Consider the following 17447-nt stretch of genomic DNA (forward strand, 5'->3'; position numbering starts at 1 on the left):
CAACAGGTCTTCAAAATGATCAGAAAATTCCCAGGGAAAAAATGCATTTAGTTTATATTTAGTTTGTGGTTATGTAAGACAAAGAAAAGCAAAAAGTCACACTCACAGTTAAGAAACTGTAAAAAGAAATGTTTCGGCTTTTATCTGAAGAAAGGCTGAAGCAGTTAGTCCATCATCAAAATATCTATCTTATACTTTTCTTTATTATTTCAGCTACATGTTGTTTCATCTCTAAATGTCAAATTACAGATACGATGACTTCTTTCATCTAAAACTGTGACTTTTCATTGGGGGCCTAAACACTTCATTTAATGTGCCGTCTTTAGATCAGCAGGGACACTGTTCCAGTTCGTGTCTAAACTACACAAGGCAGATTTACCACAGATCCTTTGTCTGAGTTTTGGGTACAACAAGTAGGAGAGAGTCTGTAAATCTGAGGGCTCTATGTGGGATATACACTGGCAGAATACCAAAGTAAGCAGCAAGTCCTTATGGCAATTTATGGACAAGCAGTGGGGTTTTAAGGAAATATCCAAAAATTATCTGGAAGCAAGTACTTCAGATCAGACAAAATGTGAGTCCTTTTCTTTGTTCCAGTTCTGAAATTATAAATCATTTTAAGTCCTTTCAATTTAGAAATATTCCCCTGCTGCTTAAAAAATATGTGTACCTAAATTAATTAATTAGTCCAAAGTCATTTTACGAGTGGTGAAAGTATAAGATAGTTGGGTTAAACTAACTAAACTTGAAAAAATAAGTTCAGCTAACTTAAGACATTAAGTTGAATCTACTAGCCACATAGAAAGTGTTACAGACTTGGTTTCAATTGGAATTTTCTAAGTTTAAAGAATTTCTTCCTCATTCAACTTTGACTTAACTCAGCTGATAAAGCCCTTTTGACCAGCATTGGTACAAAGAAAGCTGTGAGGCTACTCCTGGTTACAGTGAGATAATTCAGAAGTCGACAGGTGTAGGGACTAAACTAAACTTTGTCATGTTTAGAATAGTTTTGATTATTATGACAAAAAACAACCATAGCTTAATTTAATATGTATTTAAGATTTAGAGCAAGTTTCCACAATGTCTGTCTTGTCAGAATGCAAAAAAAAGAGTCTCTGTGGAATCCTGGGATATTGGTTTTTACATTAGCTTTCTAATTAATTTAATGAGTTGAGTGAACTCTCAGCTCTTCATTCATTTAACTTGTCGTTTTAAGTTAAAAATATTTAGCTATATTTTTACATTCTAAAGTGGTCTGAAAATAAAATTTGACACTTTAAGTTCGGGGCTGCACAGCGGATCGGTGGTTAGCATCAAGAGCCCCGGTTCACATCCCTACGACCTTTATGTTGTTTTACAGTGTACAAGGTGAAAGGCTTCTTTGATAAAGCTGAAAACAATGCATAATGATGGACATTTAAACAGATTCATTATTTACCTTAGTTTAACACACCACTGTTAGTTTGTGATTGTGATTCAAATTAAGGTGCAGTTTATTATAGTGTTTTGTCAATGTTATTATGTTGTTGTTTTCACTCGCAGTGTAAAATCCTCTGTGCAAAGACATTAGAAAGCTGTGCTGCAGCATCAGTGGTAAATGAGTTCAGATGGTGGGTAGAAACACAGCATATTGCCACTCCATTTTATCACCAGTTTGCCACGAGGAAGTCCAATTAAGGCGTCTGTTTCTTTGCATGTGGTGGGTCCCTGTGATATTGGCGCACAATCTGATGGTACATGAGAGAATAGCTCTCACGTGAACGGCAGATGCAATCAGTGACGTTTTCTCAGAAAAATCAATGAGGCAGTGAGATACGGAGCCCATGTAATTTGCAACACTTCGTAGGTGATGGAGGAACAGCTTTTAAATGAGACTCCCCCCTCGTGCCTGCACAGGGACTAGTTCCATGGTAAATATCACTGGGAGGTTTCACAACCTTCTCATTGGCTCAGAAGTCACAGACCCCATCATATAAAGCGAGAGTGCCTGATCCAGCAGCCCTCTCCCGCTGGCGAGCGCTGTGGATCACACTTGGACTTCAACTGTGGGGAAAATACCTTTGGCGCACGGAGAGAGCGCTTGGAGAGGCTGCAGGGAAGCGCACGGTCAGCGCGGATCAGTTTATTGGAAGGGAAAGAGTTACACAGCCAACAGGTGGGTTTATTTAAATGCATTAATTTGGGCTTTGTTTGAGTGGAAAAGTTATTTAGACCGATCTTTGCTCATTTGTTCTTTTAAAATATTTCCTCGAGTAATTAAAATTCCAATTACTTTAAGGATTTTTTTTATTGAAAAACAAAACGTGGTTTGATGAAAACTCTGGATTTATTCATTTTTCTCTTATAAATGGTTTAGAGGATATTTATAGTTTTTTTTTTATCTCATTATGTTTGCACAATAATGTCACGTTTCATTAAAGTGCTCTTTGGAGATGCGTAGGCTACCTTTTACTGCCTGAACTGAAATGAACTGAAATGAAAAGTGCATTATTCTGGTTTAAATATTTAATCTTCATCCCTCACTGGATTTGTGAATCATGGTTCAAGAGGCTGCTTTTCTTTAAAGGGCAACAGAGATTTAACTTGAGGTTTATGCCTTAGGAAATAACATTTAAACCTGAACAGTAAGATGTAATTCTGACTATTTTGTGTGTTTGTTGTCATTAAATGTGGTGCCTCCTCTTCACACATCACTTTTCTGCCTCTGCTGATAGAGAAACTGAGCTGAGGCATCTGAGTGGGCATGTGGTTACTGGAGAAGCTCCGCAGCTCCGTGGAGAGCAGTGGGACACAATCTCAGCCCCCGCAGACAACAGAGGCCATTGTTTATGCCAATGTGCTCACTCCGGACAAGATCCCTGATTTCTTCATCCCACCCAAACTTATCTGCTGCCCACCAGAAGATACTCTAACCCCAGAACCCCAGCACTGCCCCACCCTGAGACCCTCCTCCTCCGACCATGCCATCTGCAGCCAGAGCCCCAGAGCTCGGAGCAGCAAGAACCCCTGTAGCCCTCGCCTCTTTTCCCGTAATCTCCAGAAGTTGGCAAACCGTCACATCATCCAGATAGAGAGTGCTGATGAGCCAGGTGCTGGATCTGGTGACAAGGTCAGTGTAAATGTCAACACCAATGCTGACCCCCAGTCGCAGACTGCAATGTCTCTGCCGTATGTCCCCAAGGCTCAGACTTCTTATGGTTTTTCCACCCTGGTGGAGTCGCCTCACACCCGACGCAAGGAGAGCCTGTTCCACAGCAACCCCAGCAGCCCTCTCACCTCCCCAAACTCCCAGAGGCGCTCCCAGGGGGGAACTCTGCTGGCTCCAGCTGACCCCAACCCTTATCGCTATTTCAGCGGTGGAGAGAGTGACACCTGCTCCTCAGCAGAGTCATCCCCTTTTAACTCCCCCCTCCTTTCCCGATCTGCCTCCCTTCTTCGCTCTATCACTCAGGAGACACAAGCAAAGGTAAGGACTTCTGTTTCTATCAGTATACAGATCAGAATACAACGTTATCGGTGAATTTGTGCACAAGTGTTTTCCTTGTTTGATTCAAATCTGTTACGTTAACCTGTTGCTTTTCTCTCCTCTCTCCAGGTGTCTCGTGCCAAACGCTCTCTGGCTCGCCACAGTTCTCTCTCCACCGATGAATGCAGCTCAGCAGACAACAGCCCCAGTATGCAGCGCCGCCGCATGCGCTGCCCTCCCTCTCCCGCCTTCCGTGGATGTAAAAGCAGTGGCCTGAAGGGTGCAGCATCGGACCTCCTGCAGCGCGAGCACACTATCAACCTCCACAAGGGGGGGACACTGAGGCTGAGCACCCACTACGACCCAGAGGCAGCCCGGCTGAGGGTCCGCGTGCTCGCAGCCGAGGCCCTTTATGATAGGCAGACAGACATTAAGAGCATCAACTGTTGTGTAGCACTCTATCTGAACCCTGGTAAGCAGCAGAAACAAAGGAGCACCATCATCAAGAACAGCCGTAATCCAGTATTCAACGAAGACTTTTTCTTTGACGCACTGCCCCAGGCGCAAGTAAAGAATCTGGCCATGAAGATAAAGGTAGTGAACAAGGGAACCAGCCTGAAGAGGGATGTGCTGCTTGGAGAAAGGGAGGTGCTGCTCAGTGAGCTGCTCACGGGCCTCTAGGGAGCCCCTGTCAAGACTTTGGTGAAAGCAAGCATCTCCACATCTTGAGGGCCCCTTTCTCCTCTGGCTACCTTTTCATCTCACTTCAAAGATCTGATGAAGACTGGACAGGAGGAAGCATACTGATGACAAGGAAGATGTATCACACACACTGTATTATGCACGTCAGTGGACAAACAAAAAAAAAACACAACAAAACAAAAAGCATCTGCAAGTTGCCATCACTAGTTTGTTAGTTCAGCTTAAACAAATGGAACCCACAATTATTTATATGCTTACCAGTAAATGCACAGTGTGAACAGTGGCGTTGTGGGCCTTGTTTGTGTATTTCTCTGTTCAGCGTTCAGGTACAAAAGGTGTAACCCTGTCTGATGAGCGTTGTGATGTGGCTCGGTATTATATCAGCTGTTTTTTCAATGGCAAGCTGTATTTTTGTAATAAAGCAGTAATGTTACATGTGAGTTTACGCACGTTACCGTGGAAATTAATAATGCCTCCGTTTACTTGAAAGAAATTATATTTGGGATTTGGATTTGAATTGCAAGTGGATGTAATGTTAATATGACTGCTGTTATGTGATATGCTTTTGAACTTATAAATAAAAACACTAAACTCACTGTAGTGTTTTTTTTCATTAACCTGCACCCCTTTGTCTTCTAATAATGCCTCACGATCAAGAGAAACTCCTAGAAATGATTATAAACCCTCCATTGCTCCCGCAAGCTTTCCAATCCTACAAACGGCTCTGAGGCTGGGTCCTTTGAGACAGGCGCAGGCTGGGTGTCATTTGTGAGGCTTTTAATCCAGTTTCTCTGCACGCAATATTGTCTCCGTGTGCATTCAAATTCCCTCTTTAATTTTAAAAGCATGTTTCCGATTCAAGCTGTCCTCTGGTGAGTTTCAAATAGTTATTAAGAATGGCATTAGGTAGGATTGTGCATCAATTGCTCTCCTGAAACAAATGGTGGCACACATTGTCCCGCTCTGGAAGTAATATCAGCTGTACAAGGTTATATCTTGATTTATGTGTTCAATATTTGGGTTATTAAATGGATGTGTATTTGTGCGGATGGAATAGGCTGTAAGGAAATGCAGAATATACACTATAGTCTACAATAACACATTTGTCAGGCAAGAATATTATCCAATAATGGATCTTAGGCCTCCTCTGCTGGTGAAACACCAGAATGGCATCCCAGTGAGCCCTAAAATATATTTAGAACTTCAAAACCATTTTTTGGCAGCTTTTAATGAAACGGCAACCTGCCCTCTGCCCAAACACATCGGGACAGCTGCTCCTATGACCCCAAGAAGGAAAGAAAAATAGATTTCATTATAAAATATAAACAGGCTTGAGATCACTGTGAGGCCTATGCCCAAGGGTTAGAAAGTACTGGAATAAGTCTCAATAAGCACCAGCATGAGAAGCATCCATCTGTGGCCCTACAGGAGATTAATTTCCTACTGACTTGAGAGCAAAGAGATAAAACTCCTGAAGAAAATTTCAGCAATTATTTTTCCGCAATAGATGTAGTAAAACTTTGTAATGAAAATTACTGCAGAGTAGAAATTCCACTTTAAAACTCTGAGAACCTCTGAACTGAATAAACTGCAAAGCAAAACATCAAGGTTTAGTCTTAATCAGCATAATCAAATGCAGATGATGTGTTTTAGTTTGTAAACTTGTGGAAACTAATTGTCTCAAACAGCGTAGTAATGAAGCCGGAGTTTTTTCACATGAGGGAGTGCTGTCTATGCTGCTTTCTCTGTGCTCTTATTGATTTAAAGTGGGCACAGCTCACTGGAAAATGTTGCCTCGCTTGTTGTCACACATTTCTATTTACCAATGAGGATCTAGCAAAACTCTGAATCCAAATCTGATTCATCACCACTGATGAATCTGGTGGTGGGTTGCTTTTGCTTACATGACCAGAGCTCTCAATCAAATATGACAAAAGCACCGCCACTCAGTCCTAATTTTAAAAAATGAGTTGGGATTTGAGTGACATACCCTTAACGAATAAATATATAAGAACACAAACTTGGATTGTCGCAGATTTAGTCATAAATTACTGATCTTATTAAGTGACAACCAGACTTTAAGGGCTTTAAAAATCCTAACAGTAGTCTTTTGTCTCTAGTATTTCTATACCTCATTTAAAAAGAAGCTATTCATTTGTGGTAAATCAGATACATAAAAACAACAATGCACAAAGTGTCAGTTTTTTCCGAGGTGTTTTTGTCATCTTCTACAGTAAGAAAGAACTGAAAATAACTACCATCCTGATCTCTGTGATCCTGAGGCGTCATGTCATTACAGCCGTTTTCCAATCCCCTGAAGTGAAGTTCTCTGAATTTATAACATATTCTAATCCTTCACCCTCATTCTCACTCTCATCTGCTGCGATGCTCCATGCAACGCTAAATTTATGCATATAAAAGGAGAAATGAAACGGATTTTTCATCTCGTGGAGCGGTGCAATAATGCCATGTACAGGTTCATGAATGTCAATATTTAACTCAATATTCTAGCTGTGGCCTTTATGTAGGAGGATGAAGCATTGTAGCCTCCTCAACGCTGTTCACGTTAGTAATGTGGGTTCCCTGCTTAAATCCATATAATGTTTTAACATGTATTTATTCTGTGGCAGGACCTTAAAGATGTGATAGCTGGCTGGGTGGTACTTGTATTACAGTACCATAATGAAAAAAAAATATTTCTTTGCAACGAACACAGGACAAAGCATAGAACGTAATCACCTAAACGCCGTGTTATTGTCCCTGCATTTACGGAACAGTTTAGCAGAGAAAATGCTGCCAAACAGTATGAATAATACTGTTACTGATGGAGAATGGTTTAGCCGCCTTGTTACTAATGTGACATGGCTGCAGCAGCCTCAACCAATTACTGATGCTGTTAGCAGTGGATGATGGCAAATGTTTGCTCACAGTGCAAGAGGCCTCACTGCATGTGCAATTCAGGTTGCTGTCATTTCAATGTGTTATTTATAGCTTTATCCAACCTGCATGATTTGGATTCACTGACACTCATAATTTGATTTCAGGGCTGATTTGTTGTTAGTTTTAATTTAATTTAATTAATCTGTGAATAAAGGTTATACAATGAGGACAGTACACAGAGTCACTGCTACACATAAAAGACTCCAACATCTCATTTATCTTTAACTCTTCGTGCCAGTTTTCTAGTGTGTCCAGCAAAGGAATAAATGTGTTCACCAGCATTTGTCATGTGAATTTCAACATGAAACTCACATATCTGCTACTATTATTATTATTATTATTATTATTATTATTATTATTATTATTATTATTATTATTATTATTATTATTATTATTATTATTATTATTATCATCATCATTATTAACAAGAATAATAATGATGATAATAACAATAATAATATCAATTAATAATCATAATAATAACCACTTTTAAAAACAGTTTATTGAGCACTTTGACAGACAAGTCAAAAAGGAGGATATTCAGGAAGACAATACTACAACAGGAAGTCAGTCAGGTCAAACAGAATTAAAAAGAAATGACCAAAGAAAGGTAAAAGGTGGAACAGTATATATATAAACAAGGTAAATTTCAAAAAAGAGATAAATATAAAATTTCAGTTCAAATGAAAAAAAAATGCAACAAAAACCAAGTAATAAAAAATAAAATAATCAAAGAACTAAAATTGTAATAGCACATTAAAGGGGAAAATATTATATAGCAACATTATTAATGTCCCGTACATTTGTTTGTATGTATGGTGACAGGACTGAATTTACCTTTAAATTAGTCCTCTTCCTGAAGGTGTATTAGGTTTGTGGACCGGGCATCAGCTGGTGCTCTCTGTCTGCTGGAGACGGTGCAGGTTGTTGGTCCGAACAGCCATAACAAACGAACCCATCAGCTGGTAGGCCTTTAAACACGCATGCATCATGGGATATGCCGTTCGCTATCGTTGAAACGCCTCCTGTTGTTGAGACCAGAGATTACAACAAAACTACATCACCCACAATGCCTCAGTGAAATCGTAAACAGAGACCTGTCAAACAACACAAACGCCATCTTGACAGCACCCTCAAAATGGCAGAAAGATGTGAACTGGAAACCGAGTCCAAACTAAGATTCCCGTACTCTGCTATTTAAAACCAGACTCGCCAGTTTTTCCATAAACGAGTGGTAATGGGGTTGGAGCCCAGCGAGTCAGCACAGAGCCTGTAAAATGGATATAACCACGGCGGTTTTTAACGCGGCCAGAGATGGTAAGCTGAAACTTATCCAGAAGTTGCTGAGCAACAAAACTCCTGAGGAACTGGAGGCTTTAGCCGAGGAAAAGACCCAGGGAGGAACCCCTCTGCTCATAGCCTCCCGATACGGACACCTGGAGGTCGTTGATTACCTCCTTCAACACTGTAAAGCAAATGTTGAACTCGGGGGTTCGGTTAACTTTGACGGCGAGACCATCGAGGGGGCTCCGCCGTTGTGGGCGGCTTCGGCGGCCGGTCACCTCCCGGTGGTCAAGACGCTACTGAAACACGGTGCCTCAGTGAACAATGCAACACTAACTAACTCAACGCCGCTCCGAGCTGCCTGCTTCGACGGTCACCTGGAGATCGTCCGCTACCTGGTGGAGCACAGAGCCGACATGGAGGTCGCCAACCGCCACGGCCACACCTGCCTCATGATCTCCTGCTACAAGGGCCACAAGGAGATAGCCAAGTTCCTCCTGGACCGCGGTGCTGATGTCAACCGCAAAAGCGTGAAAGGAAACACCGCCCTTCACGACTGTGCTGAGTCAGGGAGTCTGGACATCATGAAGATGCTGCTGAAGTGCAACGCCCGCATGGAGAGAGATGGCTATGGGATGACCCCGCTGCTGGCTGCAAGTGTAACAGGTCACACCAACATTGTGGAGTATTTGGCCCACCAGCCTCGCACCTCCAGGGAGGAACGCATAGATGCACTTGAGCTCCTTGGGGCTACTTTTGTGGACAAAAAACGTGATCTGTTGGGGGCGATGAGGTACTGGAGAAGGGCCATGGAGTTGAGGCAGCCAGGGGACAAAGCTGGATCCCTGGCCAAGCCTCCACCTGGTCCTCCAATCCCCGCCTACGGCTGTGCACAGGAGGTGAGCACTGCAGAGGAACTGGAAGCTTTGATCACAGACCCCGATGAGATGAGGATGCAAGCCTTGTTGGTTCGTGAGCGCATCCTGGGGCCATCTCATCCAGACACCTCTTACTACATCCGCTATAGGGGAGCTGTGTATGCTGACTCAGGCAACTTTGAACGCTGCATCAGTCTGTGGAAATATGCTTTGGACATGCAGCAAAGCAACTTGGACCCTCTCAGTCCCATGACAGCTTCCAGTTTCCTGTCCTTTGCAGAGCTCTTCTCTTTTGTTCTTCAAGACCGGGCCAAAGGCACCCTGTCAACACGCATCACCTTCCACGATCTGATGACTGTTCTGGGGAAAAGTGTGAGGGAGGTAGAGAGAGCAGTGGCACAGAGGGACAATCCTCCAGAAGCTCCTCAATTCACCAAAGCTCTCTCCATCATCCTCCACCTCATCTTTCTGTTGGAGAAGCTTGAGTGCAGCCCGGAACAGGAACACCAGAAGAAGCACACGGTGTACCGTTTGCTCAAGCTGAACCCCCGAGGTCGGACTGGCTTCACTCCCCTCCACATGGCTGTAGACAAAGAAACCACATCTGTGGGCCGCTACCCTGTGGGCCGCTTCCCCTCCCAGGCGGTGGCAGCGCTGCTTCTAGAGTGTGGCGCGGATGTCGATTCACGTGACAGTGAGAACAACACGCCACTGCACATCGCTGCTAACAACGGTTGTCCAGAGATTATGGCACTACTTATGAAGGCAGGGGCTCACTTTGATGCTACGAATGCACAGAGGAAGACGGCCTATGAGCTGTTGGATGAGCACAGCAGCGGACACCCGGCCCTCTACCCGCTGAACTACATCACCCTTCAGTGCCTGGCAGCACGTGCAATTGAAAGGCACAGACTGCCCTACAGAGGACTGATCTCTGAGGAGATGGAGGCTTTCATTGAACTGCACTGACTTCCACTGCTCTCCACCCTGCAGAGACACCCCTGCACTACTCTTCCGCATCTCCCCCAGACTTTATTATGACCTGCCACAAACATTTTGTCTTCGCCATTCTCCTCATCTTTGTCTCCTCTTGACTTCTGCGCCACTCCTGGCTGTACCAGCCTTGTGTCAGACCAAACCATAGCAATAAACATCCAGCCTCTGGGCTTAAGTCTCTGGCTGAGATCTGGTCAGTTATCGCTTTACTCTAACAATAAGTCACATAGATTTTTAAAGTGATTGTTGGTTTCTGTTACTATTTAATGGTGGGTGAAACTTCAAATTCATAGAGGCTTTAATGCATTTCCCCTAGGTTCCTCCCACTAAGAAGGAGTTAAAGTATTATGGTGCCTGTGTGGGTTTTCTGGTGGCTGAAGTGTCTCAAAGATGGGTTTTAGTATTATTACTATGAAGCATCTGATCAAAGTAGTCAGATAACATGCATGAAAATGAAGTGTGAATATGGTAGCTCATATGTTGTTTTGCATATTCATTCAGAAAGGAAGCATTTGAGCAAACTCAACTGCCTGCTGGCATTTTTTGCATGGTTCGATTCATTCACGTATACCATCTGCTATGTTTCTTTGATACTGGGAAGGTGTTGAAAATACTGTGCCAAATGTTCTGTTACAGACCATAAACTGGTGGCAAAATGAAAAGCAATTAACTTCTTAATTATAAGCTGAAGTAATAACACAAAGTTGGGATATAAAAATCCCAGTTCCAGAAGATCATTGAGTCAAGTTTCATACTGGGACACTATTCATCAACCCGCAGAGCCAATACTTGAAGGACTTACATGAGACCTGGGCGGAGTGGTGTCTCTTTGACTAAGTAAAACAAACAGGTAACATTGTTTGTCTTAACACTCCTCCACACAGATGTTTTATAACCTATGCAGATTATAATATTCCAATCAGAGGCAAACAGTTTAGAGCAAAAATTTACTGCATAAACAGATTTTACATGGTGTTATTCTGCAGTTTCTTACCTTAACATGATAAAAGGACTGGGGCTGCTTCATTGACAATAAGTGGGTATGTTCTGGATTTCTGAACTAAGAATGGCTTCTTAAATTTCTTCCAATATATGAATGAACAATTTCAAACTTTAGTCCAAAGTGTGCCTGCATCTCTCTTCCTGTTTAATGACATAAACAACTAAGATATTTAATTCAGTGTCAAAGAAGCAGCTTCAGAGGTTTGGAGGGTAACGGCAGAGCCATGGTGCTGCTGTTTGTGTCCACGAGTCACAAATTAACTGTCCAAGATCATGTGTCAGTTCTGTTTTGGAGTGAAATTTCCTTTTAACCTCAGATGCAGCTCACAGAGATGGAACAGATGGCTCTGTGGCCATCCCTGCATCTTAGTCTTATATTAAATAGTCTCTCTTTTATTTGTCTTGTTTTATCATGAATGTTTTATTTGCCTGTGCTAAGCACCACCAAGTTGAATGCACACTGAGAGGCTCTACAAATCCTAGACACCTTACATTCAGGCTCTGAACTGTCGCTGCCTTTCTCTCTCTCACCTGATTCATTTAACTGATGATAACTCAAGAACAAAAGTGTGTTGAAGATACCTGAATAAAATTCAGTATCGCAACAGAATGTACATGCTTGTGTGTGGGTCATCTCAGCTTTCATGTGTGTTTTCTGCATCTGCAACATTTTGCTTTGTATGGTTATTGATCGGAAACTAGGCTCCAAAATTGAACATTAATCTTTCTTTCTGTGCTCCGATGTATTATAGTTGTTCAGTTTGAGTGCTGTTGTTTACGATGGACAGCATTAAGAGCGTCATTACACATATTTAGATTGGATTGAAATGGTTGCAGTTGCAGGACATAAAACTCGTACTATTTCATTACAACTGCCAGGTGCATGAAATTATCCTATTTAGTTGGTGGAACACGTATTATTTTGAAGTGCACATTATTAAAAAATGATCAGCGACCATTTATTGCAGCTCTTTATAGCAAACACAGGCTTTCAACTACTCATAAACTTCAGGACACTAAAATAAAGCATAACAGAAACTTGATCTTTCTGAGTCCTGCACTCTTAAAGTATAAATAGAGTGCAATTAACGTCACTGCTGCAGGGCAGTGGTAGAGACAGGGCACTTACCCTGCTAATTTTAGGGATCTTTTGCCCTAGCTTCAACTCTGAAAATGGGAATACTGTAACGCTATACAGTCAGGCAGGTCACAGGGTGACTGGCAGAGACAGCACACAGACAACAGAGACTGCTTTATTCTGACAGGAAACAGACACAATATATCACTGGAATCTTAAAGTCTTTATTAACTACTAACCTGCTATTGTTACTGAGAATGTGACAGGTGTCATGTTGGCAGAGTTAACGCCAGCTGGTAAATGGTGGTTCCAGTTCATGTGACAACATGTATCCACCGTACTTACGTGTCATCAAACCAGAAACTGAATACTGACCTTAGACTGTATATAAAGAGATGCTGACCTAATCTGGGGGGGGGGGGGTCTCCTATGGCAGATCTGACCTTTCACCTCTCTGTAGAGGTTAGTCATGGTTATTAATCATGGTGTGTGTGTGTCATTGCAAGTTGGGTGCCGTTATATAAGGATATAAAAGAACACTACAACTGTTAATATTGGGACAAATTGAAGAGAACATGTCTTATGTGTTACTTGGGTGGAAATTAAGACATCCCACCACTTTCTACTTTTCCACAGAAATTGCCTTTATTTTCATTATGTTCAACTTATTTTTAAGAGTTTGTCTTTTTTTTTCTCACAAAAGCTACTATAGAAAAATGTGACACCTTTACCAGGATTCATAAACTTTGTGTGTTCACACTTCAAACCTCCACTAAATGCAACATCAAATAATTATAACTTCCCACTAGATGTCACTAGCAACAAAGAAAATCAATCAGACCGGAACCCTTTGTCCCTTTAAGACCATGTGAAATGCTCAAAAATTATAGCTTTCAGTTATCAGAGATGGTGGCAGTTGGTTAGTTTTTCTGTCTTTTTCTCACAGTAACAAACAGTCTTTGTGTCTGTGAAGAAAGAGAGGATGAGTTATTGAAAATGGCTTTTAGCAAGAGGCCAAATATACATTTGTAATGTATCTAGATGAAAGGAAATCATGTGAAGCCAGAGCTGTTGATGCTGAGCGTCTTTGCAGGGTGTTGGATGGGTGTCAGCAGAACAGCCAGAATAAAGCCTCCTTCATGTTGTCCTGAGGTGCCCTGCCAACCTCCAACACCACACTCCGACACTTCAGAATTTGCCCTTGTGGCGGTTGTTTTGTCATGTTGTGTGACCTAAATAAGACCAAATCTTAAAAAAACAAAGAGGTGTGTTAGTCTGGGTGGGCTCATTTAAGTTTAAAGGCAAAGGGCTTTGTCATCATTTTCACTTCTTTTTTCATTTTTACTCATATTATCAGGCAAAATACTGCATTGATGTGGGAAACGGTACCAGAACAAGATTTTGATAACGTGCTAAACATAAATGGTTCAAAATACACACATATGTGGTTACATTTTACCAGTATTCTAAGCATTCTCCAAACTTCAAGGTAAGGTTTAGATTTTTTTTTTTTTTTTTTTAAATTGGAAATTTCCGTCCAGCCATTCTTTGTTGTAGACTGCAGACAGTCATTGTGATGCTTTCTTTCTTGTTGCTGAAAATATACAGATTTTTCCATTTTGTGCTACAATTTTCTTGGGTTGGTATACTCAAGTATAATAGGATGAATCAATCTATTCCATATGTCACTTAGATTTTTTGCTATGATCTTCATTAAAAGAAAAACTGAGAAAGTATACTTCACTCACATTACATGGTTGAGTAATAAAATTAAAGTGCATTTAAAGTGACACATTTTACTTACCTCATTAACGTGAATTCACTGATATAAATAGAAGGTATAAAATATTACACACACCCCTGATGATAAATAACAGAACAGTACTACCAACTACATTTAAAATAATCTTAACATCGAGTCATCAGCCTCTACAGAATGAACATTTCTAACCTTCATGTAGGTAGATTCACTGCAGGAGCTGTTAGAGTGCAATAGTTTCAACTAGATGTGCCTAATAAACTGAACGCTACCTCCAGCAGCATAAACAGCAAAGTTATTATCATCCATTGTCCTCAGATGTGATTGCATTATTTACCTCCTGTGGCATTATTAATATATCCTCATGATGTCCCGCCACCAGTTGTGTTTTCCTACAAGTGAGAGTGTCCAGCTATAATTTAGTGTGGGAGTTTTGCTCTGTGGGAGCTGATATGGGACTCTGACTCTGTGTTCCTGCCAACAGCTATAATTAGACACTATATTATGGGAATCTACGGGGTTTCAAGGTGCTTATCTTCATTTTAGCCCCTCGGGGAACACACTGGGGAGAAAAAAAAAGAAAAGAAAAGTCAGTCACCATTGTACAAGACCGACCTGCCTCAGCAGCCACCTCTTTTGCACCAGTCAGCGATCCAGGAAGAGGCTTGGATGAGGAGGTGCTGTGGGGTCGGATGTTGAGTGGAGAGAAGGGGGGGAGGTAATGGGGGTAATAGGGGTGATGGGGGATACGGTTGCTATTGGAGATCTTGCCTGCATCACGTCATGTGTAGGGGGGAGGGGGAGGGCTCCGGTGTGTGTGCGAGAGAGAGAGAGAGAGAGAGAGAGAGAGGAAGGGGGAGGAGAGGAGAGGCAGTGAAAGGAGGAGGGCATTAAGAAAGAAGGCAGGGGAGTATCAATGACATCAACCAGCAGTATCTGAGGCCGCCCGACTAGCAATGCTCTCCCGACAAAAGGGCTGAGCAACAGCCTGCGTTGTCCGCTGCGCTCCCGAGAGGTCGGTCGGTCGGTCGGTCGGCAGCGTTGGACGGCGGCTGGAGGTGGAAACTGCCGGCGATGTGTGTGCATGCATCCTCCTGCACAAAGGCAGACCTTTCTCCGAGTGCTGCTGCTGCCGCCGCCACTGGATTACATCCATCCTTGCTGTTTCCAAGGAAGCTTCCAGCTGCAAATCCACCCACATGAATCTCCCAGACAGTAAAGAAGACGGAGCACTTCCTACCAAGGTAACCAGCAGCGGCATCCCGCATCCTCTCACACTTTGCACCCCACCCACCCTGCCTCATTTTGGGCACTTTTGTCGAATAGCTTTGGAAACTAAACGAGATCCCGGCCGGGGGGCGGGGGTTGGAATTTCATCGTTTTGTGTGTCTCAGGGGTTTCCTTCTTTGCGTTGTGTCTCTTTCATCGCAGCATCACCTGCGACTTTGTTAGGTTAGAAAATAAAAAATAAAGAAGCAGCTCACCGCGGGCTTGTGCAGATCAGGCTGATTGGCAACAGCGCTGCGAGTGCGCGTCTCCCTTCACCCCCCTCCTTATTGTTGGCTGGGCAGCGTGAGGGACCCGGGCACACTGGCAAAGCCTTTGTTCCTCATCCACCTCGCATTTAAAGTGCTTTTTAAATGGCCTCTTCAGTGCACTTTGCAGGTATAATGAGCCTAATGTCCAGTTAGATTTTTTCAAGTCTCAAAAACACAAAAAATGCACATTGCTGAGCAAAATGATGGAGAAAAAAAATAAATGCATCCTATAGAATTTCAGAAGAGGAGTCATGAAACTCTAAATCCTGCTGCCACTGTACTGTATGTTTCACTGATGCCACTGCTAACTGAAATTTAGGATAATGTCATTCCCAGCACTTTGTACGTGGCTATCACACACACACATCAGGAAACCATATGGGCTATTTTATTAATACCAGAAAGATTTTTTGCTATTGAAAGCACCAGGTGTCAAAGCGGATGGACTAATTTAGCAACACTGTTTTCTAGACAATAGAGTGGCTGCTGCATCTGCTGCTCTCAAACATTACTTAAAACAAGCCCATCTGCACATATAGGCAGAGCTTTTTTAGTCCGTAGACCTCTCATATGTCTATAATTATACGCAGAAGGATTTACAGTTAACAGAGCCACTCACGCGCACAGGCACAGTGTAATTTAATGATACATCGATTCATCCTGACACATTTTCCGAGGGCTATAGCTTGTTTGGAATTTAATCATGTAAACTCCAAATGCCTGTTTAAGTTTTTTTATTTCTCTATTTTCCCCTGTGTGGCCCTCCGTAAACTGGAAAATCGCACTGTCGTGGTGAATCCGAGGGAGGTCTTCCTCCTCAAACACAGATGGGAAATTTTCCCTGGGGCACTGTGCGTTTGCTGGTTATTGTTCCAGACCATTTCCACATTCCTAATTATTTTAATCAGTCATTTTTACGCATGGATTCCTCTCTTTAGTAGATCCCCTGATTTTTTTTTTCCTGTCTTTTCAGCTCCACTCTGTGTCTAACAGAACACACAAGGTACTCCACCTTCATGAGGGGGCCTGGGATCTAGATATTTGCATTTTTATGACAGGGAAAAGTCATTATGTGGAAGCAGAATAATTTAACTGGCAAATTTCCTCTGTCTGTCAGTTGGAAACAGATCAAATATTCCCTTCTAAGAGTCAAGAGATGCGTGGCCCCACAGGTATTCATGCAGGCACTGTTAGGAGCCGTAGTTTATGAAATCAGTGATGGCATGTTCTCTTTAAATAGCTTTTCACAGGGTTCAACCATAGGCCTCAATGATTTTCCACTCCCTCCAAACAGGCACCACTGTAAGATCCATCTAGACTTGAATATGCCAGATGATGTGTGCTCCCACTAGAGCAGCTTTGGTTTCACGTCAAAGGCCTCATTGAAGTCTTATTCCCAGATTCTCGCAGCCGCACAGCCCTAACTGCTCCGCTCTTCTCTTCTCTTTCTTCCCTGGTGTTACATGTTATGCCCATGCCTGGATTTTGTCAGAATCTCCGTGTACACTCTCCATTAGCTTCGCTTTGCACCAGTCAGCTGGAAGGCAGGAACACATCAAGGCGTGCAACTTTAATGCTGCGAGTGTAGCCACCTGTATTACAAGCAGACAGAAACTTTGTTGTTGTCTAGGCATTGATATTAATTGACCTTTTCAAAGGCTTCCAAACAGGGAGCTTTTGTCTGCTCTGCTTCCCTTCTTTTATATTCAGAGGCTGCTGAAAAAAATGTATATGCTGCATGCAGAATGAAGCCTTCAAGGCCAGGCAGTATGAATGAAATTATCAGAGCAAATGCTTTTCGATT

The 17447-nt window shown here is 42.4% G+C and overlaps 3 protein-coding genes across 15 annotated transcripts in view; all 3 read left to right on the forward strand.

Annotated features, from left to right (window-relative positions):
• Positions 1–1813: 1813 nt before the first annotated feature.
• LOC111571011 (C2 calcium-dependent domain-containing protein 4C-like) lies at positions 1814–4763 on the forward strand. Its single transcript, XM_023274061.3, has 3 exons — positions 1814–2155; positions 2715–3466; positions 3596–4763. Exons 2-3 carry the CDS (start codon positions 2744–2746, stop codon positions 4145–4147), a joined length of 1275 nt encoding a protein of 424 aa, XP_023129829.1. The 5' UTR covers positions 1814–2155; positions 2715–2743; the 3' UTR covers positions 4148–4763.
• Positions 4764–8205: 3442 nt separating this feature from the next.
• fem1a (fem-1 homolog a) lies at positions 8206–11878 on the forward strand. The gene has a single exon (XM_023274059.3). It carries the CDS (start codon positions 8386–8388, stop codon positions 10237–10239), a length of 1854 nt encoding a protein of 617 aa, XP_023129827.1. The 5' UTR covers positions 8206–8385; the 3' UTR covers positions 10240–11878.
• A 3109-nt stretch (positions 11879–14987) lies between these two features.
• Positions 14988–17447, forward strand: part of LOC111571008 (receptor-type tyrosine-protein phosphatase S-like) — a 68914-nt gene continuing 66454 nt past the window's right edge. For 7 of the 13 annotated variants that reach the window (XM_023274048.3, XM_055014172.1, XM_055014173.1 and 4 more), the window contains exon 1: positions 14993–15349. The gene's annotated coding sequence lies outside the window, so the exon portion shown is untranslated. Of the gene's footprint in view, positions 15350–17447 lie in introns of all 13 variants that reach the window. The other 6 variants (XM_055014170.1, XM_055014171.1, XM_055014169.1 and 3 more) reach the window with 3 other exon arrangements.

This window comes from Amphiprion ocellaris, chromosome 10, assembly GCF_022539595.1.
Source record: "Amphiprion ocellaris isolate individual 3 ecotype Okinawa chromosome 10, ASM2253959v1, whole genome shotgun sequence".
Lineage (NCBI taxonomy): Eukaryota > Metazoa > Chordata > Actinopteri > Pomacentridae > Amphiprion > Amphiprion ocellaris.